The following is a 27,064-nucleotide window of genomic DNA, read 5'->3' as shown; positions in this document are numbered from 1 at the left end:
TTATTGATAATAAGGAGCAATTAAAATAGCTGTTTAAGACAAAATTAAGCAATAAGGGCTCAAAATCACTAAAGTGAAGCAGAAGTGTTACTTTAGCAATAAGTGCTTTTTATTAAGCAACTGGGTTGGAGCAAAAACCTGCAGCCACTGCGGCTCTCCAGGACCGTGATTGAGGACCCCTGGTATAGCTGATAAGGCAAAGGATGACCCAAAGAGATTCTTTTAGCATTTTAGTGGTAGAAGAACAGTTAAGGAGGTGGTGAAGTGCATCAGAAATAGTAAAGGGGAAATAAAAATATGGACAAATGGACAATGAAATAGTAGATGCTCTAAACTCCCATTTCTTGAGGTCTTCACATGTGAGAAAGAGGATAACCTCCCAGCAGTAAAGAGGACTACTAAGGAGGTACTGAGTGATTAAGAAATTGTAGAGGGAGAAGTTCTGTTCAGATTAAATAGGCTGAAATCAAACAAATTACCAGGACCAGATAATATTTACCCTCAAGTTCTTAAGGAGGTTAAAGAGTACAGATATAAACCTTTGACATATATTTTTAGGACGTCACTGCACAGTGGAGAAATTCTGAAGGACTGGAAAATGGTAAATATTATCCTGTTAAATAAAAAGGGTGACTGGGCAGAATCAAGCAAATATAGGCCAGTAAGCTTAATGTGTATACAGGTAAATGAATGCAAGAAATGAAGGATAAGATTGAACAACACATAGCAAGTACAGGAGTTTTACAGAACAGACAGCATGGGCACAGAAAAGGGAGGTCATGCTTTACCAACATGTACTGTAGAATTCTATGAGGTAGTAACAAAAGGATATGATCAAATTGGAGCACATGATATTTATCTGGACTTTCAGAAAGTATGTTATAAGGTGCCACATGAGAGGTTGGGCATCTAACTAAAACAAGTGGGAGTTCAGGGGGTTGTTTGTAGATGGGTGCAAAACTGGATCAGACACAGGCCACAGAGGGTGATGGTGCGAGGAACCTCATCAGAATTGGCTGATGTTAAGAGTGGTGCTCTATAGTGGTCGGTGCTAAGGCCGCTGCTATTTTTAATATACAGTATATAAATGATTTGGATAGGAATATAAGTAACAAGTTCGTTAAGGTTTGCACATGATACCAAACTAGGTGGAATGGAAGATAATCTAGAATCTGTTCAATTGTTACAGTGGTACTTGGACAGCATACAGGCTTGGGCAGATTTGTGGCACAGGACACTTAATATAAGTATATGCATAGTGATAGATAGATAGATAGATAGATAGATAGATAGATAGATAGGAGATACTTTATTAAAACTTGTAGGAAGTAAAAATATTACTTCTGAATGTACAATGGGAGGTCTGAAAAAAGGTGAAAAGTACACCTTAGAAGAAGGATTTAGGAGTTATAGCAGACTCAACACTCCCAACTGCCACACACTGTTCAGAAGCCATTAAGAAGGCTAACAGAATGTCAGGTTATATAGCGCCCTGATGTGTGGAGTACAAGTCCAAGGAGGTTCTGCTCAGGCTTTATAACACACTGGTGAGGCCTCATCTGGAGTACTGTGTACAGTTTTGGTTTCTAGGCTATAAAAAGCAGTGCTGGAAAAAGTCCAAAGAAGAGCGAATAGGCTGATTCATGGGATAGTGTGGATGAATTATAAGGAAGATTAAAAAAGTTGAGTTTTTTTAGTTTAAGCAAAAAAATATTATGAGGAGACATGATTGAAGTGTTTAAAATTATAAGTGGAATTAGTCCGTTGGATTGAGATTGTTTCTTTAAAATGACAGGGACAAAGCTGGGAACTTGTTAAGGGTAAATTTCGAACAAACATGAGGAAGTTTTTCTTTAAACAGAGAATCACAGACACACATACAATAAGTTACCAAGTAGTATGGTAGACAAGAGGATGATAGCGTCTTTCAAAACAGACTTTGTTATATTAGAGGAATTAAGTGGATAGGACTGGGGAGCTTTGTAGGGCTGAATGGCCTGTTCTTATCGAGATTGTTCTAATGTTTCATGCATGTTTTTAAAATAATACTTTAGTTCCCTCACATTTTTATGCAATCTTTTTGTTCAACCCACTGAATTAAAGCTGAAAGTCTGCACTTCAACTGCACCGGAGTTGTTTCATTTAAAATTCATTGTTGTAATGTACAGAACCAAAATTATAAAAAAAGTTGTATCTGTCCAAATATTTATGGACCTAACTGTAGAAATGTGCTGTAGCCAGTCTTCAGACTGGCCAAGTGGGCACCCTAACCCAGCTGTCTTTACTGCTTCAATTTTATTTCTATGCTGCGTTGCCATGGAGGGCCATTTAGGTCAATAAGGAAGTCAGAAGTGAAGAGAGAGCCAGTTATGGCTCAACACCTCCTCCTGGCTGTCAAAAGAAAAAACAGCAGTGACTGTATGGAAGATACAAGAAACTGATTTTTATTTGTAACATGCATGTTTGGATTGAGGGTTCATAAGGTCAATATTGTCATGTGTACTGAGCCAACTGAGATTCTAACTTGCATATGATAATCAATACATCACCATTATTGCCTTACAGCAAAATAACTACCAACAAGTCAGAATCGTAACATGAAGAACATAAAGTTGTGAAAGCATTCACCCGTTAGATATTTTCTGTGTTTGACTGTTAGATCTTGGAAACACTTTGTATTGAACAGTCATATATTAGCATGTCTAAATGTTAAAACATTTAAAGCTATATCACCTTATCTGATGTTGTCAATTGCAATTTAAGACAGATATGGTCAGGTAATGCATACAGCAGACTAAGGGAGTCAGTATATGATGCTGAATGGAGCTCACATGACAACTACTTAACAAGACACTGAACCTCCACTAGAACTGTACAACAGGAAATGCATGGAAACTGTTCATTGCTTTAAATCAAGAGATACTGATCGAGGAGGTGGCCTTGGGATAATTATATGTGACAAACTGCAAACTATCTTTAAAAATGTAGGCAAATTTACATCCTTTGAGGCACTCGCATTAGATATTAAAACAGATTTCAGCACAATTATGATACTAGTTTACAGACCACGAGGGCCATAGTCAATGCTCTGACCTAAATGTGGTAGCCTTTTATCCAATTTAGCCATTCATTATATTTATGTAGTGTTGATGGGGGATTTTAATTTACACATTGATATGGAAACTGACACTTTCAGCAAATGTTTTACTTATTTCTTAAACTCAGCACTTTTTTGCCAGATTGTCAATGGCTCCACACACAGTCATAACCACACATTAGATCTAATTACTACTTACAGAGTCGAGATTCAAAATGTTAATATTACACCTTTAAAAAGAGTTATTTCTGATCACTACTTAATTACATTTGACTTGGTTCTCCCTTTCCTGTATCTTGCAGATTAAAACAAGGATAGTACAACATCTAGATTATAACTGCTGTGGCACCCGGCCGGGACGCCAAGGAGGACCAGAGGAGGGCTTGTACCTCCTCCAGACCGCGAGGGGGCATCCGTCCTGGTTACACAGGTGGCCTCGGGTAGGGGGCATGGAAGCCCAGCCCTGTAGGGGCCCGTGGCCACCGCCAGGTGGCGCCCACTTCCAGACCATCATCTGCCACATTCAGCCGAGGCAGGAGCCTGGCCGGGATGCCCAGGAGGACCGGAGGAGGGCCTGTTCCTCCACCAGACCACGAGGGGGTGTCCGCCCTGGTTATGTTGGTGGCCTCGGGTAGGGGGCATGGAAGCCCCGCCCCGCTGCCTGAACAGCCCTGGAGCCCAGCACTTCCGCCACACCAGGAAGTGCTGGGGGGAAGACAACAGGGGACACCCGGATGGCTTCCGGGTGCGCAGCCGGCACTTCCGCCGCACAAGGGCGTGTCTGCGGAGGAGTGCCGGGAAGCAGCTGGAGCCCATCCGGGTTCCCATAAAAGGGGCCACCTCCCAGCAGTCGGCGCGAGAGTCGGGAGGAAGGAAGACAAAGCTGGCGAGAGGACAGGAAGCGGCCAGAAAAGGACTGTTTGGCCTGGACTTTGGGGGATCGGTGCTGGAGGCACTGGGGTGTGACTGCACGGTAGACTTTTGTACATATTAGTGTAAATAAACGGTGTGTTGGGTGAAAACAAAGATGTCCATCTGTCTGTGTCCGGGCCAGCGTTCACACTGCATTAAAAGTTGTAGATATTTTGAGCAACTCAATCATAATTGTTGAAAACAATTTGGATCAACTAATAACAAAGTATAATGGGACTATGTAAACTGCTTTGAACATAGTAGCTCCCATCAAAACAAAAGTGATTAAAGTGCATAGAAACTCACCCTGGTTCAGTGAGAAGACTCAAGATCTTAAATTAGAATGTCAAAAAGTGGAGCAGAGATGAAAGACAACAAAGCTGCAGGTCTTCTGAATTGCCTGGACAGAGAGTGTTAAAGAGTACAAAAAAAAAAGCTCTTTTTATAAATCACTTGAACTACTTTTCTAGATTAACAGAAAACAACAGTAATGATCCTCATAAACTGTTTAGAACAGCACCTAATTTACTAAATGTTAAAAATGACCTATAATGCAAAATTCCTAAAGACATTAGCAGTACAGATTTTATGAACTTCCTTAATGAGAAAATTGGCCATAAAAGATCCCAGATTTCAGCGTCACCTTGCAAACTAGGTAAACAAAACCTGTCTCATCTCATGCACACCATTTTAGCAAGTTTAATTTGTTAACAGAACTGGAAGTGACAGCTTTAATTTCTAAAATTAAGTCTATTACTTGTTCTTTAGACCCAGTCCCAACTATACTAGTAAAATGATCAACAGATCTTCTGCCAGCACCCACTCTTAGCCTTACCAGAAGCTCATTGCTTCAAGACACAACTCTTAATGAACTAAAAGTTTCAGCTATCAAACCATTACTTAAAAAGTCAGACCTAGACTCACATACGCTTAATAATCATAGACCCATTTCAAATTTACTATTTCTCTCCAAAATACTTGAAAAAGTAGTTAGTCAGTCTCACCTTACACATCACAATGTATCTGAGAAACTTCAATCTGCCTTCCGCACTGGTCATAGTACAGAAACAACACTAATCCGTGCTGTAAATGACATTCTGATATCCTCTGATGAAGGAATTTCCACTGTAATTCTGTTGTTAGATAATAAGCATAGCATTTGATACCATTGGTCATTCTATTTTATTACAAAGGCTAGAAAATTACTTTGGGCACACAGACATTGTACTTGCCTGGTTTTGTTCTTATCAAACTGTTACCAGTACATACAAAAAATGTGCTAACAGTAGTCCATCGTCCATCGTTTTACTCAGAACTTAAATATAGTGTCCCACAGATGTCAGTACTGGGACTTTTACGGTTTGTCTTTGAATACAGAAAAAACAGAAATATTAGTTACTGGGGGGATCATGCTGACAGCAACAACATTCTGTCATTCTTTACTCAGTTATAATTACTTTTATGGAATTAACATGCAAATTAGATGCTAATTTTGACACTAGCATGTCACTTAAAATATACACTACAAAACTATAGAAAACATGTTTTTCCATCTTTAAAATGTTGGAAGATTAAATTTTTTTCTAAATATGCAAGATACTAAGAAATGATTTATAGTAGGAGTGACTACTGCAATGCATTATTCACTGGCTGCTCAAATTATTCTTCATGCAGCTTTCAGTTAGTTCAAATGCTGATGCAAGAATCATTACACAAACCAGAAAATACAAACACATAACTCCAGTTCTCAAGTTCTTACAGTGGCTCACGGTTAAGCTTAAGGCTTATTTCAAAATTCTCCTTTTAAATTATAATGCAATAAATGGCCGAGGGCCTGCTTACTTATCTAAACATATCATTACTTGGAAACTTGAGCGCACATTGAGATTTCAAGATTCTGGAGTTCTTAGGATTCCAAGGATCAATAAAATAATAGTGGGAGGTTGACATTTTAGTTACAGGGCCCCAAATCTGTGGAGTGACCTGTCTGCTACTGTAAGAAATGCCCCTACAGTCTTGATTTTTAATTCAGCACTGCTCTACCATGACATTCTTTAGTACAAAGTTCCATTAATTCATTTCCTGTGGTAATTCTATCACATAGTCTAAAATGTACAGTATCAGCTACAAAGAAGAAACTGAACCCTGTCGTTCAGTTACAATGACAGTTAGTAAAGTGGAGTGGTAAGAGAAAACACATTTTGACACAGGACACTAGTTGTCTTAATGACCCTCCTCCCAAATACCCCTTCTGATACTAAAAGGAGAAAGTAGACTGCAGCTCATCTTAATGGGCACACCCATGACATTCACTGACCAAGTCCTTATATTTGGTCCCTTTCCTTGCAATATCCTTGTCTATTAATTTTAGCCCAGGGAACAATCGGCTTCAGCATGATCACTCACTCCGATATCTTCAATGCAAGCATGATGTGTGGCCTGAGGTTGACCATGCCATTGGTATTTAGGAATATGGGCCGATTCCCTGGGTCAAGTTTTAATTGCCTGTCTTGTGTTATTCCGAAAAGTCCTCCTGACTCTTTTTGCTCAGATGAAGTGACTGCTTCTCTTCCTGGGCTGAGGCACTTGCTGTAAAGGATACCTGCTCACATTTCCAGCACATCTAGGATGCCCATGTTGGCATCTCTTTCCCCAGACTCCAATGATGCACTTCAGAGGCACAAGAAACACAACATCATTCTCATTATACTCCAACAGAAGAGGACTGAACTTGGGGGGGTGGGGAAACTGACAGTTGCAACTGTAATTGTAAATTGGATAAAATAAGGTTCACCTACCAGCATTAAGTCCACAGAATGTTGCAAGTGATGGCCTGCTCCGATATCATCCTGTTACCCCAACCTTACATTGTGATGCACTCCTCTGATACACCTTCCCTGGACCTTACCTTGGAACAGTTTATGATGGTCCTTGCCATAGATCTTTATTGTTCTGAAAATGCCAAGCCCTACCCAGCCTGATACCACTACTACAATAACTTTATGCGTCACACCCATTCCCTTAATTTGCTTGACTGCATCATGAGTCCTCCACTTTCCACTGCTATTTTTGGAATCAATGGACTCCCAATACAGTTGTAGGTAACCCTGCACTCACCATTTAGTTTGTTGTTCAGCTCCCAAAAGTGGTGCTGCATAAGCTGTAGTTTAACCAACCACCTCCCACAGCCAACAGTGGGATGTCACAGTCCAGGAAGATCGACAGGATCAGTGGAAGGATGTCATGTTGGTAAAACAATTCCTCTTGCCAGTTAACCTTGTCCTGCTCTCCTTTAAAAATCCAAGTTTAATGGCCTGAAGACCAAAAGGAGCCTAACCCCTGGCCAGAAGTAACTTTATTTAAGGACTCAGAAATAACAACCCTCTTTCTAGAGGCCCATGGTGTCCCTGCTGTTATTAAATCCAGCTCCTATGTAAAGTGCCAAGCAAACAACAGGTCACCTGTTCATGATAATGGGTAGCAGAGAGCCACATATAACATAGCAAAGTTTCTCAAGTACCAAGAAGTGCAATAGAGAACTGCTAATCCATTATGTGGTGGCCACCACTGACCTTCTGTAACATATTCACCTAGAGAGTAACTAACTCTAGGGTTACATTCATATACAAGGGGATCTAGCATCCCCTTGTGCTAACAGCCCAACAATACAAGTGGTAGTATAGTGTATAGCCTAAATCTGAGAATTCAAAAGTCTACCTTCCGTTCCGAAAAGCCTTGCACTTCCGGTCCTACCTGTGTCCCTCTCCAGAAATTAATTAATGCTATTCTATGTCAAATAATGAAATTCCCCAGACTCTGTTAAGACATGTTAGCCTTGTTGTGGAGCCAATGCCTAAAACAGTAGTTGTTTTAATGTAGTTATTGAATTCATAGTCAACATCATTGAACTGCTATAGACATTATGTGCATTCAGATTTTCTGTTGAGTTCATACTTGTCTTTATTTCTGTGAATCTTTTTACAGGTTACCAATGGTATTAGTTTAGTTTGTTCTTTGAGGTTCTCACCCTCCTCATCCTTCTATTTATCACTTTCCAAACCTACTGACTGCCAACTCCACAATTGATATATGTCAAATTATGTCTGTACAGCAGCTACAATTAAAGTAAGCTTGCTTCCATGTGAAAGCAGTTTTGCTGAAATTCAAGAAAACAAGATATTAAATTAGTCTGAACTGGGCTAAGATGTTTTGCAACTGTTATGTCCCTTTTATCATCAAACCTTTTCCTTATGTTCTTAGACCACATCATCAATTGTTATAAGGAGTAGTTAAAACATCAGCTACATTAGGAGAAAATGTGATTCATGCAGTATATAACAGCCACTTGTTTGTCCAGTTACTTAAATTAAAACTGCTTGCTTGATTTAGTTAACAAAAAGACTGTACAGGCCATAAGATGCCATTTATTATTCATTTGGCACAATGCATGTCTCCATGACAGTGTTTAGACTTAGATTCAGAATCCCAACCCATCACATGCCCCCCACCCCCCAACACAGTTCCATTCTTGCAGCAGGTATACACACATTCATGTTTCTCTCTCACATCTGCCTGCACACACATAAAATGGAGTCCGGGGAATACTTGCAGGGAAAGCAATACTAAAAATCTAATCTTATTTCTTAGAAAAATGTGCACAGTTGGTCAGGTTTAAGAAACGAAAAAACAAAGAATCTCTTTAAATTAAATCAGTGAGGTCCACAATGAGGACACAAAGTGAGGAAATCCATCAGGACAATCTACCAGCAAAGAAAAGAAAAAAAAAAACAAAAAACAAAAACACAATAGTATACTTAATATACATACTGAATGGGGGATGCTGACGGACCATGACAGCAGACATTAAAAAAAAAGAAACAAATAGCAGTCTAACAAAAACTGGAGGCACTAGGCTCAATACAAAAGTTTAACAGTGCAATTTAAATTAAAACATAAATGAAAAAGAATAAAACTGTACAATCTTCATTTAAATTCACTTTTGAAAAAAAAAGAAAAAACATACTTCATTCAAAACACACTATATATATATATTTATATATACACATATGTAAAAAAAGATAAAGAAATATATTTAAAAAAACATGCAAAACTGCCTCTACAACATCATCTAGCACTTCCTACCACCTTCCTTGGAGAAGATGAGTCTTATAAAAGAGCTGCTTTGTGTTTTAATTAGAGTTCATCACTTAATCCTAACACTTTTTCCATAGGTCACTGAAATCATTCACCTGCAGCATTCTAGTGCACACAGTGACTCTGCCACGTTCAAGAAAATAAGCACTTCCTTAGGCTTCTGTTCCCAACATGAGGCAATGTTACTCATTGCCAAGTCCACTAAGCTCATTTCTGTGGCCATGTTGTGCAGGTTACCTAAAAAAAGAAATCCTCCTGGTTGCCATCTGCAGTAAACCATAAAACCACAGTCCCAATGGCGTTCTGTTCTGGAGTGTCAAACCCCAAAGGGAAGCGATAAGTAATCCCAACAGGACTTCAGGCTTCCATGTCCAATATCCAAGTAACCAGAAGGGCCAAGAATTTGGGGCATACAAGCCGTTGGAAAAGAGAGGGAAGGGGGCATACAAGCCGTTGGAAAAGCAAACGGTGCTACTCCATTCATCAGTTATCCTCATGCCTGCTCCTCTTTCTTTTTCAAAGAGATACGTTTCTTCCTTGCTGCCAGCATTTCATAGAATGGGTCGACACTAACAGCAGATCTGTTGGCAAAAGTACAAAAGTGGCATATTTGTTTCTGCATTGAAAAAAATGATGAAAAAGACAGATGGACAAGCAAAGATATATACATGAACAGATAAGTCCATTAAACAAAGACCAGTGTTGCTGCTATTACATCTCAAAGTGAGACTCTTTCAGAATAAAACTCAAACCACTAAATGCTATAAAGCTTAGTAACACTTCACAAGATCAGCCAATACTGGCACATTTCAATGAATATTCAAACCACTATTACTTCAAATAACTTAACAACAAATGAACATGGGATAAATCTGCATCAAAATACTCTGTTTTGGAGGTTAAAGTAATGTTATGGATGCAAAAACAGAACTACTTTATATAATTTATCATAGTTCTTACTCCTGTAGATAAATTATGCCAGTGAAACATACATCTAAAATAATTATTGTAATGCATCCATAATGGTTTATCTGTTGATAAGGCAGCATTTTTCATTATTTAAAACACCTATTGTTTATTTAAAAGTCAGTTGGTGAGAAATGAGAGAATGGGGGCCACAAACGATCATGTGGTCTCTGAAGCTGGACTATGCATACTAGATTTTTTTTTAATAAAAGTCAAAAATTGCCTACATTTAGGGAGGAGGTAAAGCTTTCGGTGTGTGGAAGAGCAGAGAAAAATGTAAAAATATTGATAAAGCAATGGGCTGATCAGGGCTGTAGAGTCATTTTTACCAACTCCGACCAAATGTAAATTGTAACATAATTTGTTACAATTTTTAATTTCATATACAGTAATCCCTCGCTATATCGCGCTTCGAATTTTCGCGGCTTCACTCTATCGCGGATTTTATATGTAAGCATATCTAAATATATATAGGGGATTTTTCGCTGCTTTTCGGGTTCTGCGGACAATGGGTCTTTTTACTTCCTGTACATGCTTCCTCAGTTGTTTTGCTTAGTTGATTTCATACAAGGGACGCTATTGGCGGATGGCTGAGAAGCTAACCAATCACAGCACGCAGTTTTAAGTTCCTGTGTGCTGAATGGCTCAGCGACGGAGCGTTGAATTCGATTCTGCGGCGTTAACCATGAAGTCTTGTTTCGCTCATTCAGCATCAACGTGTTTCGCTGTCTAAAGAGTTAACTTTTGTGCTCTTTTGTGTTTATCTTTGTGCATTGTCAAGCCTTTCATTATGGCTCCAAAACGATCTACTCCTGCTACTGCTTCAGGGGCCGTGCCCAGGCGCCAACAGAAGATGTTAATGATTGCCAAAAAGGTAAACGTTTTGGATATGTTGAAGGAAGGGAAAATCTACACTGCTGTAGGACGCCATTACGGCATCAATGAGGCTACGTCTCTTATTTAAAAAGTAGGAAAGGAATATAAGATCTACGGCCGCAGTGTCCTTTTAACCAGGGTGCAAAACGAGTTGTAAGTGGATGTAATAAGGCAGTAGTCTGGATGGAATCTGCTTCAGGGATTTGGATTGAAGACTGCCGGTTAGAAGAACAACGGCAGTGCTACACAGTCGCCAGAAGAGGCTCCTTTAGAAGAGCTGTAATGCTCTCCTTTGTTGTGCAGTAAAACTAGACTCATAGTTATCGGACAAGTCATTGTGTCATTGTTGGTGAGTAACCATAATTAATCTTCTACTTACAGTACTTAGTACATGCGTTTAGTGTCACTCTACACACATTTACTGTATACAATTTTTCTTGCATTGTACGTATTTATTGCTGGTGGCCTGTCTATCGTAATGGCTGTAACATATGTGATATTGGAGACACTCGATATCTTTAAAATAATATTTAGGTTTTACTGTATATAAAACAGTGTGTTTACATACATAATTTCAATGAATCTTACCTAATATGTAAGAGAATACAAAGGGTTTATGCTGTATAACTGTGAGGGGAATATTTATAAACAGTGTCGGAGAGTTTATAAGGGCTTAAAATATATAAAAATAACCATACAAACTTATGGTTTCTACTTCGCGGATTTTCACCTATCGCAGGGGGGGGTCTGGAACACAACCCCCGCGATCGAGGAGAGATTACTGTATACTAATTCAAATAAATCATTCTGTCTTCTAGTCTTTTTATAAAAATATAACCTCTTAATTAATTTTGTAATTTTATCTTTTGTTTAATCTTACTCAATGTTTGTAATTTCTTTAATAAATAAATTATACTAGTGTGTATTATAGCTATTAACACTTGAAATGAGAGTTTTAATTTATTTTTCACATTAGGCTGCAAAACCCTATTTTTAGCATTGATTATTTCATTGCACCAATGGTAAATTCAATTTTTCCATCCTTAACTAGTCATGTGTTAGTGCTGATTATTACAGAAACCTTTCTAATTGTATTAACGACGCCGAAACCTATTACCCTGCTCACATGTGTTGCAAGGCACTGGCATTCCTAAATTTCAGTTTCTGGGTCCAAAAACGGCCAAAATAACACATCTAGCATGTTCTAATTAGAGGCATAAACTACAAAATGGCTGTTGTCTGTAAGTGAAATGCCAAACTGTAACTGTTACATCTTTTACCACTACACTTGTAAAATCATTAACACACTGCTAGCTTCAACTTTACAGTCAAACAAATAATGGAGTACCAGCAACTGCAACAGGTAATCTCTGTGTAATGAAGACTACAATGTAAGCAAGACACATCAGTCCTGAAATGTACAGTGCATCTGGAAAGTATTCACAGCGCATCACTTTTTCCATATTTTGTTATGTTACAGCCTTATTCCAAAATGGATTAAATTCATTTTTTTCCTCAGAATTCTACACACAACACCCCATAATGACAATGTGAAAAAAGTTTACTTGAGATTTTTGCAAATTTATTAAAAATAAAAAAATTGAGAAAGCACATGTACATAAGTATTCACAGCCTTTGCCATGAAGCTCAAAATTGAGCTCAGGTGCATCCTGTTTCCCCTGATCATCCTTGAGATGTTTCTGCAACTTAATTGGAGTCCACCTGTGGTAAATTCAGTTGATTGGACATGATTTGGAAAGGCACACACCTGTCTATATAAGGTCCCACAGTTGACAGTTCATGTCAAAGCACAAACCAAGCATGAAGTCAAAGGAATTGTCATAAGACCTCCGAGACAGGATTGTCTTGAGGCACAAATCTGGGGAAGGTTACAGAAAAATTTCTGCTGCTTTGAAGGTCCCAATGAGCACAGTGGCCTCCATCATCCGTAAGTGGAAGAAGTTTGAAACCACCAGGACTCTTCCTAGAGCTGGCCGGCCATCTAAACTGAGTGATCGGGGGAGAAGGGCCTTAGTCAGGGAGGTGACCAAGAACCCGATGGTCACTCTGCCAGAACTCCAGAGGTCCTCTGTGGAGAGAGGAGAACCTTCCAGAAAGACAACCATCTCTGCAGAAATCCACCAATCAGGCCTGTATGGTACAGTGGCCAGACGGAAGCCACTCCTTAGTAAAAGGCACATGGCAGTCCGCCTGGAGTTTGCCAAAAGGCACCTGAAGGACTCTCAGACCATGAGAAACAAAATTCTCTGGTTTGATGAGACAAAGATTGAACTCTTTGATGTGAATGCCAGGCGTCACGTTTGGAGGAAACCAGGCACCGCTCATCACCAGGCCAATACCATCCCTACAGTGAAGCAAGGTGGTGGCAGCATCATGCTGTGGGGATGTTTCTCAATGGCAGGAACTGGGAGACTAGTCAGGATAAAGGGAAAGATGACTGCAGCAATGTACAGAGACATACTGGATGAAAACCTGCTCCAGAGCGCTCTTGACCTCAGACTGGGGCGACGGTTCATCTTTCAGCAGGACAACGACCCTAAGCACACATCCAAGATATCAAAGGGGTGGCTTCAGGACAACTCTGTGAATGTCCTTGAGTGGCCCAGCCAAAGCCCAGACTTGAATCTGATTGAACATCTCTGGAGAGATCTTAAAATGGCTGAGCACCTACGCTTTCCATCCAACCTGATGGAGCTTAAGAGGTGCTGCAAAGAGGAATGGACAAAACTGGCCAAGGACAGGTGTGCCAAGCTTGTGGCATCATATTCAAAAAGACTTGAAGCTGTAATTGCTGCCAAAGGTGCATTGACAAAGTATTGAGCAAAGGCTGTGAATACTTATGTACATGTGATTTCTTAGTTTTTTTATTTTTAATAAATTTGCAAAAACCTCAAGTAAACTTTTTTTCACATTGCCATTATGGGGTGTTGTGGGTAGAATTCTGAGGAAACAAATTAATTTAAGCCATTTTGGAATAAGGCTGTAACATAACAAAATGTGGAAAACGTGATGCGCTGTGAATACTTTCCAGATGCACTGTATATTATAGTTTTGCTTTTTTAATATTAAATAAACAGTATTTTTTACTTGGCACTTTAGTGAATTGGGCGATTGCAATTACTGTGTGATAACTGTCTTTATAAATAATGCACAGCAACACCACAGGCAACTCATACCACAAATATCCAATGTTGTATGTGCATATATTGTTGGGCTCTACTTGTATTTCGGGGTTTGTTTTCCAACACTTTTTGTTCTTCAATTTTGTATGTACACACTATTGTCCCATTAATGATTCAAGATGAACATAAATGCAGTTTGCCAAATGTGTTGCCCTAAAGCTTGCCCACATTTAGAATTTCTTATTCTTATTTATTTATTTTTTTTTTAAACTTCTCACATCCATCTCAACATTCTCATCCGTCTCTTTTCTGACACATCTAACTTCTTCTCTTGTGCATCCTTAACTGCCCATGTCTCTGCTCAAAACATGATTTTTAGTCTTACCACTGTCTTGAAAACCTTACCTTTACTTTAATTGAGGCACCAGGGTGCAAACCACACCAACTTAGTGCTGGTCCCAAGCCAGTACAAACAGAGAGGGTTAGTGTCAGGAAGGGCATCTGGCTGTAACACTTTAGCCAAAACCTTAATTATGGAACCAATTCAATCAGTTTCAGGAAATTTTGTTCACAGGTGAGGGTAGATATAACTGCATGACAAACCAATGATTCTGAGGCAGCTATGAAAGTTTCAGAAACATTGTAGAATTATGTTCTCAGACAAAGCTTTCAAATTACTGGTCAACCTACATCTTCATCCATCCTTATACTGAGGAGTTCTTGGTTGTGATCTCATTCTTTTATTTATAAATACAGCTTCCCACTTTCTACGTTGCTACTTTGTAAAGGCGGTGTACCAAGCATGGCTCACTAGAAGACCTCCTCACAGCACATCCAGGACAGGCTGGATGGATTATCTCTCTCAGCTGTACTGAAGCACATGGGAATTCCCCCAGAAACACCGTCAGAATGCTGTTAGGGAAAATATAACCTAGTCTGTCAAACCACTTGTGTTTGTGCTACTAAAATAGCCCACACCAAGTCACAGAAAGTGAGGTAGCACAGCATATTACTGTAAGGGGTGGTGTGTGTGGAATTATTAATAGAATATAGATAGTAATGACCAATCTAAAAAAGAGAAACAAATTAGCACAGCAAAGTTCATCTTCCAGTGTCACAGATGTTAACTGGGATGGGAGACTGGTGGAATGTTGGGAAAAGACAGATGAGACTTTTGAGATGAACAAGCACAGAAAAACTGTTGAGGAAGCTAAATATTCATTGTCAAAAGTTTCAGAGGACAAAAAAAAAAAAAAATCAGATATAGACAAATAATTGTATTAAATTTACTTCATTTTGAACATGGGTATTATGTGAGTAAATAATTTAACCGACTACATAACCCAGCCTTGAAAGACAAAAAACACAGTATGCCATGAGATGTCATCATATGAGAAGAAAAAAAAAAAAAACTAGAAATAAAAACTTACTTTATACTCTTGATCCATTCATCCTTTTCCTCTGGGGTGGGAGCAGAAATTCGATACACCATGTGATTGCCCTCCACTACTCGCCCATCTGCCTCTGTCTTGCAGGCTTTAATCAACTGACCTCGGTTATTGGGGATGTACAACTCAAAGCAGTTCTAAAATAAAAACACAGCATGTAAAATAACTTTTGATAAGGAAAGGACCTTTGCAGCAAATGAGATGGGAAAGTGCAACCACTTCTTGTTCTATTAATCATCATAATCCAATTATAAGAATATTTAACATGACCACAATTTGGTTTTTGTGCCTAGACAATCATCTACTCTTACAACTTTTTCTCCATTTCGGATTAAAAAGACAGGTGGACATATAGGAATGAACAGAAAAATATTTGAACATTAAAATATATCTGTGTAAATTATTCTTGTTGCGGTCTCACCACCGAAAAAGGAATAAGTATTAATTGAAGGCAAGCCAGAAGAAAGATGGGGGGAAAAGTCTCTGGATGGGACATAACTTGACTCATGTAGCTGTATATCAATATAAATAAGGTTCTTCATTATGTACATTATTAGTAGAGTTTTACTTGATGCCACTTAATGACTACTAATAAATAAAAGTCATTTTGTACTATTTAACAGAGAACACCGATTTTTCCATTTATAAATCTGGTGAATTTTGTGGCAGCCTACAAGAATGAACGTTTATTTCCTGTTAAAGCTAGCTGCTATGCATTTCTTAAACATGCAGCATATACTACTTAGTGTGTCACCATGCCATCCACATAAAACTGAGGTTTAAGTAAGACAAAAGATTATTAATTCTTACTGGCTTTCTAGGATCTTCTACTTCCCGTATGCTTAGATTTTCCAATGGAATAATTCCTCTCGGCTCTTTGTCCTGTAATTCAAAATAAAATAAAAAATAAAAGGGTCCATCAATACATCCACATATGCTTAATAATAACAACCACAAACATAATCCGACTGTGACAGCTCAGTGCATCCTGTTACAATATGACCTTAAACTCTGTGGTTTATTATTGAAGCAAGCCATGTAAATACTTATAGCTTTGATGGTATAAGTGTTTATCATGTTACATCATGTCAGAGCACGATCTTTTAGATTTATGTTCTCCTTATTTAATAATATTCAAAAATGCATGAATTATGAGAAAAATGCTATTAGTTGTATGTACATACAATTACTTTCACCATTGGCTTAAATTGAGCAAAATGCACTCTTAAACTTAGATTTTAAATTCTTTCAGAATTAGTTTGTAAATAAAGAGATGATGGCTTATAAAAATTAATTACTCAGTTCAAGGAAAAGTATTTACATCAAATAGATCATTATAATAAAAAACTATCAGTATTTTACTTTACTCGTTTGATCAACACTGGAAAAATGTTTAAAGCTTTTACTTGCAAAGGCCTGTCAGACAGCAAATTAAACAATGAAGGATTATTAAATTATCTATAATTGCAATTATTAAATTCCAGTTACTATATCGGTCATTCTATTTAAGACAACTGTAAATACTATTTTTTTTCCCCAATTATATTTGCAGAGCACATACACGGAAACTATAAAACAGCAAAATCCATCCATTCATCCATTTTCTTAACCCACTTATCCAGAGCAGCATTGTGATGAAACTGAAGCCTCTCTCAACAAACATCAAGCGCAAGTTAGGAACAATCCCTGGTGCCAGACCATTGCAGGGTGCACACATACTCTTGCATGCACACACGAGGGCACATTTAACAACGCTGACCAACCTAACCTGCACGTTAGAGAACATGTAAACTCCATACAGGAAACACCAACCCTGGTCTCCCTGTTGTGAGGCACTAGTGCCACCACTGTTCCATTAGTAATATGAAAATAGTAAATCATGCAATATCTAGACACATAAGCATTCATTCATACATACTGCAATAAAATAAATAAAAAAGTCCATTTCAGCAACTTACACAGCAGGACACAAAAGAGGAAATTGAGGATAAGAAATGTTTAATGGCCAACAACTCAACTGAAACAGTAGAGAGTATACATTTTTACTGCACAAACATCCACGTTAGCTGCTTTTCAAAGGTATGCTAAAGTGACAGTTCTTGAAACTGGATTAAAATTGTTATATGATAGGTCATATCCTACAGTAGTGCTGTGTGGTATGACCAAAATTCTATATCACAGTATTTTTCAAAATTATACCAGTTTCACAGTATTCTTTTTCCCATACATAAGTGGATGTTAACCACAGTTTCCACTGCAATTACTGCAGTAGACTGGCTAAGAATAACTTATTGCACTTTAATGAGAATTATACATTGTAAAATAAAAAAGCAAAACACATTTTAATGTGCACACAAGTATTAATACAGGTTTGCATGTCTCCATAAAGTGATATTTTTCAAGGGGGTGGCACTAATGAAAAGAAGGAATCACATTGCATGACAGTTGCAGTCAAAATATAGAACCTTTTTATTGAACAAATTTTGCAAACAACTTAAACTAAAATTTTGACAATATATTTTCAACCATCCAAAGAGGCATTTACATTTAGTAAACTATCCAGAGGTGCTTGTCAAAAGTTGTACTGCACTGAACATGTCTTAGAAAAGGAATAAATAGTAAATATTTTTTGTAAACCAACTACACTTTCTGTTGATGTTAATCTCTGTCCACTGACACGTTAGGTATATGGATTGTAATGGCATTGGTTATCTCGATCCACCGCTTGCTTTTTTTGTCATATCTAGTACTAACAAATGTGTCTACAAGTGATGTCTAACTCAAGTGTCCTCTAGCTTTTTCAGTTTTACCTGAGGACGTGGAGGGTGCCAGTGTTAGTTCCATACATTCATGGTACTCCAAAGCATGTTTGTGGTTAAGGTGGTGCAGCAAATTGCTCGTGTTGCCGCCTCCGGAGACAACTTTAGCTCAATAGCATTTGCAGTAACTAGTTGTTTAGTCCACATTTGACCTTTTAAAACCAAAGTATCTCCAGGCAACAGACACAGCTCCTTTGTTCGGCAAAAGTTCTTCTGTATCATCATGTTCAACTTTATTGTCTGCTACAGGTTCAATTTCGGAATGTTCTCTGTCCATTTTCACCACTCAATACCTCCACTAACACATGTACTCCGTTGTATGCATGTTTAGCAGTTTAGTGGTGTAGCAGTTTCCCGCTGCGCCACGTTCCAAACGTTGTTTACTCTGTTTAAACCGGTGTTGCGGTATAAGAAAAATCTCTATCATAACCACAAAAAAAAAAAACACACCTTTTTCGGTATGAACCGGTATACCTCCCAGTACTATCCTATAGTACACATGAAACCAGACCATTCCAATTGCTGCTAAACCAAAGTACTTTCCTTAACAAAGAACTGTTTTATATTTAAAGTCATTTATCTTGTCTTATAAGCAATTAAAAGAACCTAAACTGTACCAAGAAAATGCACTGTATACCACAACACAACCACTAGAACAGTTCATAGTTACAGTTTTAAAGCAAGATTTGAACCTGCAGATGTATTTTGACATGTGCCATACACATAACTAATCTATTTGCCAAGGACAAGATAAAGGTTGATTTATTTGAACAGATGGCATTTTAGAACAACCTGATAGACCGCTAGTTGTGTTCTGTGTAGCACTTTACACCTAAAATGCAGTTAATTATGTGCTTCGATTATCACTCATACACCTCATTTACTTGAATACTTCATTTGGTCAGTTGTCTATATGTATATTTCCATGAATATACTCCTTTTTTTCTCTTGTTGCTTTTTTTTGATGCTTCATCGTACAGAGCGTTATAATTTTACTGAATGCTATGGTAGTGTGTAGTGAGTCTAATAATCATTAGATCTCTGTTATTGTGCTGTATTTCTATATTTACACACAGATTGTAGCTTGCATTCATACACATAAAAGAGTATTTTTAGCTTTTACTAGGAAAGTAGATGCTATGTGAATTGTAAGACAAACCCCTTTAGAAATATAAAAGCCCAGAGACGCACTTTAAAATAGCACAGAGCTGAAGATCAAGCACAACATTTTTTATATAATTGTTAACTTGCCAGACAATTCTAGTTACGGAGAAAGCAAAAGAAGAAAGGGCATCAGAGATATTAACAAAAAATTCATAGGAGTATTTTATTTGCAAACAAACATGTAAATAAATAAGGAGAAAGTAGTCTCTAAGCTTTGCCCAGCAATTACACATGGTCAGTAAACAAATTGCTCTTTACAGGGTTGGTTAGGGTTTCTAGGAAAGGAAGACCGTGAAAAGATGAACTATAATAAAAATGGTTGCCCTATTGCTCATATCAAATTGACACCTACCCAGCACACTTAATATATCTTCTTGAAAAAGCAGAACACTGGTTTTAAACTCCCTGGTTACACAAGCTCATGAACTGAGCTGCTACATTTGAGCCCGTGTCCTGCTCATGGATTTTGCCCAACAGCATCATCTAATAAAATAATGAAGGACTTTGGAATGATGAACAATTTATTAAATTACCATAATGAGTCACTTTAGATTGTATTTTGTATGAAATGTATGTTGGGTTACACTAAAAGCAAAACATTTAATATGACTCAATTAAACAGTTTCCTAGCACAGAATAATGTTTTAGCATTCATTTCCCATTCTTATGCTCTGATTGTAAAATATACTTGTGATGGTCATGAGATATTATTAAGTTTGTCAGGTATGCTGGCTAAACAGAGGGAAATGATTTAAAAACAAATACATTTTTATTTCTAAACTGGAGTTTGGGGGTGGAGAAAACAACATTAAATGAAATATGTTATGTAAACAAGTTGCATATATGTTTTATACATACACATACTGTACAAATAGTGGCAATTTTTGGCATGAACATTTTAGTGGGGCTGTATCATCTTGCATTTAACACTTAAGAAATTGTAATCCTGTAACAGAACAGGAACAGTCTTAACTTTCTAAAACGAAACCTACTACTTGTTCCCTAGATCCGGTGCCAACAAAACTGTAAAAAGCACAATGGATGTTCTTGTAGCACCTATTCTTATAGTATTATCAAAAGCTCACTATTGCATGGCACAGTATCTGATGCTCTAAAACTATCAGTCAACCAACCATTACTTGAGAAGTCAGACCTAGCATGCTGTAAACAACATTCTGATATCCTCTGATGAAGGAAATTCCACTGTAATTATATTGTTAGACTTCATCACACTGTTTGACACCATTGACCATTCTATTTTACTACACAGGCTGAAAATGACATTGGGTGTACAAACAATGTTCTTGTCTAATTTAGTTCTTATTTATCAAATCGATTCCATTATGTACAGAAATGTGCTGACAGTACTCCATCATTATACACAGAAGTGAGATACGGTGTCCCACAGGGCTCAGAACATGGACGTTTACTGTTTTCACTTTACATGCTTCCACTGGGATTTATCATTGAAAACCCGTACACAGATGACACCCAGTCATGCCTTTCTTTTAGGCCAAATGACATTTCTCCAATGTTATCCTTAATTAGATGTACTGCTGTAAGAATTTTTGCAAGAACAAGAAAATACAAACACATAATACCATTTGCTAAATTCTTACACTGGTTCTCTGTTAAGTTTAGGGTAGATTTTAAAATCCTCCTTTTAACATATAAATCCTTAAATGGCCAAGATCCTGCCTACTTATCTGAACTTATCATTACTTACAAAACAGAGTGCACATTAAGATCTCAAGATGCTGGTCTGCTTATGATTGCAAGAATTAATAAAATAAGAGTGGGAGGTCGAGTTTTTAGTTACAGGGCCCCCAAGCTGTGAAATGTCATGAAGTGTCTGGAAAGACTTGAGTACATCAAGGCTGCTCTCCCACCCACTGTAGACCCTTACCAATACGCATATAGACCCAACAGGTCAACAGATGATGCAGTTTCCACTGTCCTCCACACTGTACTGCTTCACCTATAACAGTGAGGAACATATGCACCGCTGCTGTTTGTGGATTACAGTTCTGCTTTACCATCATACCCAGCAGACTGTTTTCCAAGATGTCCAACCTAGGCCTCCAACATAACATCTGCCTGTGGATACAGGACTTTTTAACAATGTCACTTCTCATAGGAGCACCACAAGGCTGTGTGTTGAGCCCTTTCCTTTGCTCTCTGTATACATGACTGCATACTTTCCCACAACACCAATGCCATTATTACATTTGCTGATGATACAACAATAGTGGGGCTGATCAGTGATGGAGACGAGTCTGCCTACAGGGAGGAAATATGACTGACAGACCAAATAACTTGATACTTAACACCAAAAAAACTAAAGAACTGATCATTGTTTTCAAGAAGCAGCAGAATGATCATCAGCACTTGAATGTAAACAGTGACAAAGTGGAGGATCTTCAGTACCTACATCTTAGAAGATCACACAAGAACAGCAAACACAAACTCACTAGTTAAAACAAGCACAATAGTGACTTTACTTTCTGAGAAACTTCAACTTCAGGAAAGTTGATCTGTCACAAATGCTTGTGATGCATTTCTATCTTTGATTCATTGAGAGTGTCCTAACTCATGGGATACTCGTGTAATATGGCAACAGCTTAGCAGCTGACAAAGAGGCTCTACAGAGAATCATAACAGCAGAGAAAATTACCAACACACCTTTGCCTACCTTGAAAGACATCTAAACCTCTTGATGTCTACAGAAGACATCCAGCATCATAAAGGACTTGTATCACCCAGCACATGAACTGTCTGAACTTCTTCCTCAGGGAAGAGATATAGGTCCATTAGAGCATAGACCACAAGACTGATGATCAGTTTCTAACCCAAAGTGATTACTATATTAAATTCTGTATGGAAATCACACAACTTATAGACTGAATTGTGAAATATCATATGCATCGTTATTATTATCTTAACTTGTCTAATTATTAAAAATACTTTTTTGTCATATGCTGACAATTGTGTAATGTGTGAGTCGTATATGTTAGAATATTAGATGTGTGGTTTTTAACAGTATAGTTTTAAACATTATTTTAGGTAGTGTAGCGGAATCTCACTGTAAGTGTTACACAATGACAATAAAGGAATCTTAAACCTTAAGAGGTGCCCCCTTCAGTCTCAGCTTTTAAATCCCGGCTGAAGACTCACTACTGTACTTCAGTTTAGCATATCCAGACTAGAGCTGCTGATTAACTGTGCATACTACATCTCTGTTGTTAGTCATTTCTACTAAAACAGAAGTAATATATTTATAATTTGTTACTAGCACTCGCCTACTCTGTTTCTCTTCTAGGTACTCACAAGTGGCACTTAGTGCCACTGCTCTAATACCAAGTTGTTTGTCTGCCTATGGAAAAATCTTCTCGGATAAAGGAGCACTGGAGTAATTGGATACAAAGGTCCTTTCATCAAAATGGTCAGTCCAGCACTGACTCCGTTGTGGAATGGCCAGCAGGAGGGAGGCAGCTTGTTGGCCGAGGCCTCCAGGACTCTGAATAAATTTGAATCCTCCTATGTGATATAATCTACTCTTGAATTTTGCTCTGTGCCTGTCCGATTACTGTTGTACTACTGTACTGTATCTTCCTAAAGAGTCAAAAAACAAGGTCTGCTAAAGTCCACTGCATAACTCCTTATGTGATATTGGGCTATACAAAAAACAAAACTGTTGTTGTTGGAGCTGAAAATTCAAGGCTGCACATGTGCATATTATGTTCCATGATATGTTGAGAACACCATAGTCCAAAGGCCTAGCTAAAAATTTCACATACTCCAAAAAGAAATATTTCCTAGGCAAGAAACTACATATCACGAATAACTGTAAAATATTATGACAACTAAGCCGAGTTTGTTAAAAATTAGACCGTACACAGCAAGACTGAAAAGGAAAATGGTTTTTAAGTAAATCAGTCTATTTCAGTAAACTGATTAATTATGTATATCTGCTTACATTCTTGTATAAATGATTGTCACAAAGTTGCGCATGCAACTAAACAGAAAAAAAATAACACTGAATCAAACACATAATTGTGTTATGAAAACTCAAGTGGTTTGGGGGAACAAACCCACAAAACATAAAATTTTTTCAATAAGAAAAAAAATGCCATTATGTGTACTAAAATGTCAAAATAAACACAATAGAAAAGGTAGGTCTAGTGTTCACTGCTGTACTTATGCAGATTTACTACACATCCTTTGTGTGAAATGTTTGAAAACTGTCACTAATGTACAGCCCAGTGTTGCAATCGAGACTGTACAAACAGTTTTCTTTGTGCACTTTTATTTTTTTTTCTGTAGCTTGCATATGGGAGGGTAGAATGTCAGTGCCGGATCAGCATGTTTCTGCAGGCTACCATAGCACGTGGCTTGGTGATTTTAACATTTCTCCTCACACCAACCTTGGCAGTTGCTGCATTGTGAACAGTGCTTAGGGTGGCAACATCGTTCTTGTCTCCTTGCACTTGATCATAATTATTTTGCCAGTTTGTCACACTTCATACAACCAATTCTGATCAGTGCCGTATCATGCATGTCACCCTCCATGTCAATATCTGAGGATCAACTCAAATCATCATAACTACTGCTCAATTCAAACAATGGTTCAGTTTCAGTTCACTCTAGAACTGTCTTAATGGCTTTTGCTTTGCATTTGCATTTTCCATTGGAAGCCCCACCCCACCCATTAATATTGATGAGAAACCTTAGAGTTACCATAAAGTGATAATATTTTTTTTTTTTTTGGTAGCATGATGTTATAGTCATTCATTAGATGGCAGCAAAATACTATCCAGAGCGTTACCATTACACTTCACCCCAAGTCTAGACTCATGGAGTCAACCATGAGTGAATTTTCCTTAAAACTGAGTTGGAACAATTAGACAGCTCATTGAGTGTCACATTTCTAAACCAATCCAACTCCTCATGAAAGTGACACTAAAAGTAATGGTGGCGATTTTGAAATGCAAAGAGCAGTGGTGCTTTTGTTAACCTGATCAGACAGAGAGCAAGCTTCTGATTACAATAAACCGATACAGTCGAAACGTCTCCTAAAAAAAACCCTATTAGACATAAATTTGTGTTGGTTGTGCAGAGAGCACATTGCACATTTTAAAAATAAACATAACCTGTTGCGAGGGAAAAACTTTTCCGGAGCATCAGATTATACATTGGCATTTGATGACATAAATGGACAATTGGTAAATGTGAATGATACGTTGTCACATGTACTGTGTGAGCTCTCTGTTATTCAGTTACAACGATAAATGTATGAAAGAATTGGCAGGTACAGTATATTCATGAAAATATGAACAGCAAAATATATATTTGAAGTGAACAATGTGTCACACCCCATCAAAAGGGATGCTGTTAAGAAAGCTGATAATGAAGGGCCACAGGAAATGCAGAGTTCAGTACTCAAAATACCCAATTCAATAAATCTGCCTAACTATACCAGTAAAGTATGGACAAGACACTGCAGCACCCACCTTTTGACTGTACACCTTAAGAAATAACTAAAGTAAGTGAAGATTTCTGTTTAATTGGAAGTGCAAACATACCATGCCAGAATATAATAATAGCATTTTAACACATAGACCACAATGCTTATCTAAACTAGATTTGCTCTATTATGCCATATAATAAATGCAATAGTTCAAATTACAGAAATATATTGTAGCAGACAGAAGTATGGTGTAGTAATCTCAGTGTTTGTGTGTCTGACTAATCTACTTTGTCGCAGCGCTCATTGCCATGTAAAAATTAATTATTAAGCTTCAGTTACCTTGTGGTATTAAGCTCCTGAATTGATGATAGCAACATTACTTTTTTATTTTCTCTCATTATCAAGACTTTTGTTCAGTTTTCTTTCGCTTTAGGAAGGAGCTGTGTGGGTGTTGCTTTTGCAGTGCAGAATTTTGCTGCTATTCCCAACAAATGTTTTAAAGGGTTGTCACCAGACGTGTATTCTCATTTGACACTACCCCTAAGCCTGACTTGGGTTTAACCATAATTGCACAGAATTCAAAGCCCGAGTCATGCTCAGGGTTAGAGCCAAGGAGGTTTACAATCGATCAGATTTTTCATTTCAAAAGGCACATTTTAAATGCGGCAGTTCTAAGTAATTGGTTTTTCCGCAATGGCCAGTTAACCTGGTCCTACATTTGTCACGACACAGCAAAAATGTGTCCCTAGTACACATTTTCTTTTGTAAGCCTCTATTATATAAACCACAGATTATTTAGAATGGTTATGTTTACAATTTGAAGGAAAAAAAAAAACAAAAAAAAAAATTTTCAGTACAATTAAAACCTCTACTTGATGTTACAGCATATTTTTTGAGAAACACAAAAAAAGCACATTACCAAATTAGTAGAAATTAAAACCACACATTTAGTGGTCTGCTTTACAATGACTTCAAGTTAAATAAGATTTATGTTTCCTGACCAGAGGTTAATAAAAAGAATCTTTGCTGGTATAATTTTGTAATGACATCTAGTATCAGTAACCAAGAAAAAAAATGCAATCCGTCTGTTCCCTCAACATAATGTAAGAATTGAAAAGTGTCAGATGGCTTACATTAGTGTGGATAGGCATACCATTCAGGATAAGATCCAAAAATGGAAATGTAAGTGGACAAATAAAATATAAAAGTATAATTCTCAAACCTGCTAAAAGCAATTTAAGATCATGAGGAGTTTGGGGGGTGGGTTGCCAGAGTTTATCCCAGCAGCTTTGAAGATTGAAGGAAACAGCCTTGAACAGGGTGCCAGTTCACAAATGGGTCCACTCACACACACACACACACACACACTCATAAAGAGAACATGTGTCTAACTGAACTGGTAGAAATAAAATCCAAAATATAATTAGTTAAAAGCAGAGCACATAAATGTGAAGACACATCAGACTCACTGTGGTATATTCAAAGTAGTACAAGCAGTTATCAGTCAAGATAAACCAACGGCGTTTCCATGTCTTCACTCGACCCCCTGTCAATGATATGGGGAAAAAAGTGTATTTTAGCACCCTCCTAATGGATGAGTTAGACGTGACACATAATATAACATCCTAGACTCAAAGCATTTAATCACTTTTTTTTGCTTTTTAATTTAATTAAGGAGATAGGGGGAAAGTCTGTGATCCCATCCCAGTCTATGGCCTATAACTGCATTACTGAAGTGAGATCAGTACATACCTCCTGTCAAGAAGAAGAAGCAGGCAGTTGAATAAAGCAGGAGGATGGTTGGAGCAGAAGTTAGAAAGAAGAATGAGAAAGAGAGAAACAGAAATTAGTTAATCTAGTCAAGAACATGCAAAATCTGCCCCACCTTTTCCCTCAACCTGAATATGAACCACAGACCCAGAGTATGCATACTGCAATTTGTGCCTGTATAACTGATTAAAGTTAGTGTGGATTTGAAGGAAACAAAATCTCAGAACACTTGAATTTACTCTGAACCG

General features: G+C 37.7%; 1 protein-coding gene across 2 annotated transcripts in view; it reads right to left on the bottom strand.

The window, feature by feature from the left end:
* Positions 1-9,070: 9,070 nt before the first annotated feature.
* The window catches only part of cyth2 (cytohesin 2), a 51,544-nt gene continuing 33,550 nt past the window's right edge, over positions 9,071-27,064 (bottom strand). Inside the window, exons 9-13 of one of the 2 annotated variants that reach the window (XM_039741885.1) lie at positions 26,516-26,592; positions 16,407-16,478; positions 15,579-15,733; positions 9,602-9,744; positions 9,071-9,568 (exon numbers count right to left, since the gene is read on the bottom strand). In XM_039741885.1, the coding sequence (XP_039597819.1) occupies positions 9,657-9,744; positions 15,579-15,733; positions 16,407-16,478; positions 26,516-26,592 (392 nt within the window). In that variant the 3' untranslated portion in view covers positions 9,071-9,568; positions 9,602-9,656. The other variant, XM_039741884.1, reaches the window with a different exon arrangement.

The sequence above is a fragment of the Polypterus senegalus genome, chromosome 18, assembly GCF_016835505.1.
Source record: "Polypterus senegalus isolate Bchr_013 chromosome 18, ASM1683550v1, whole genome shotgun sequence".
Lineage (NCBI taxonomy): Eukaryota > Metazoa > Chordata > Cladistia > Polypteriformes > Polypteridae > Polypterus > Polypterus senegalus.
Note: the sequence above shows the minus strand (reverse complement) of the source record. Positions and strands in the feature narration are given on the sequence as shown.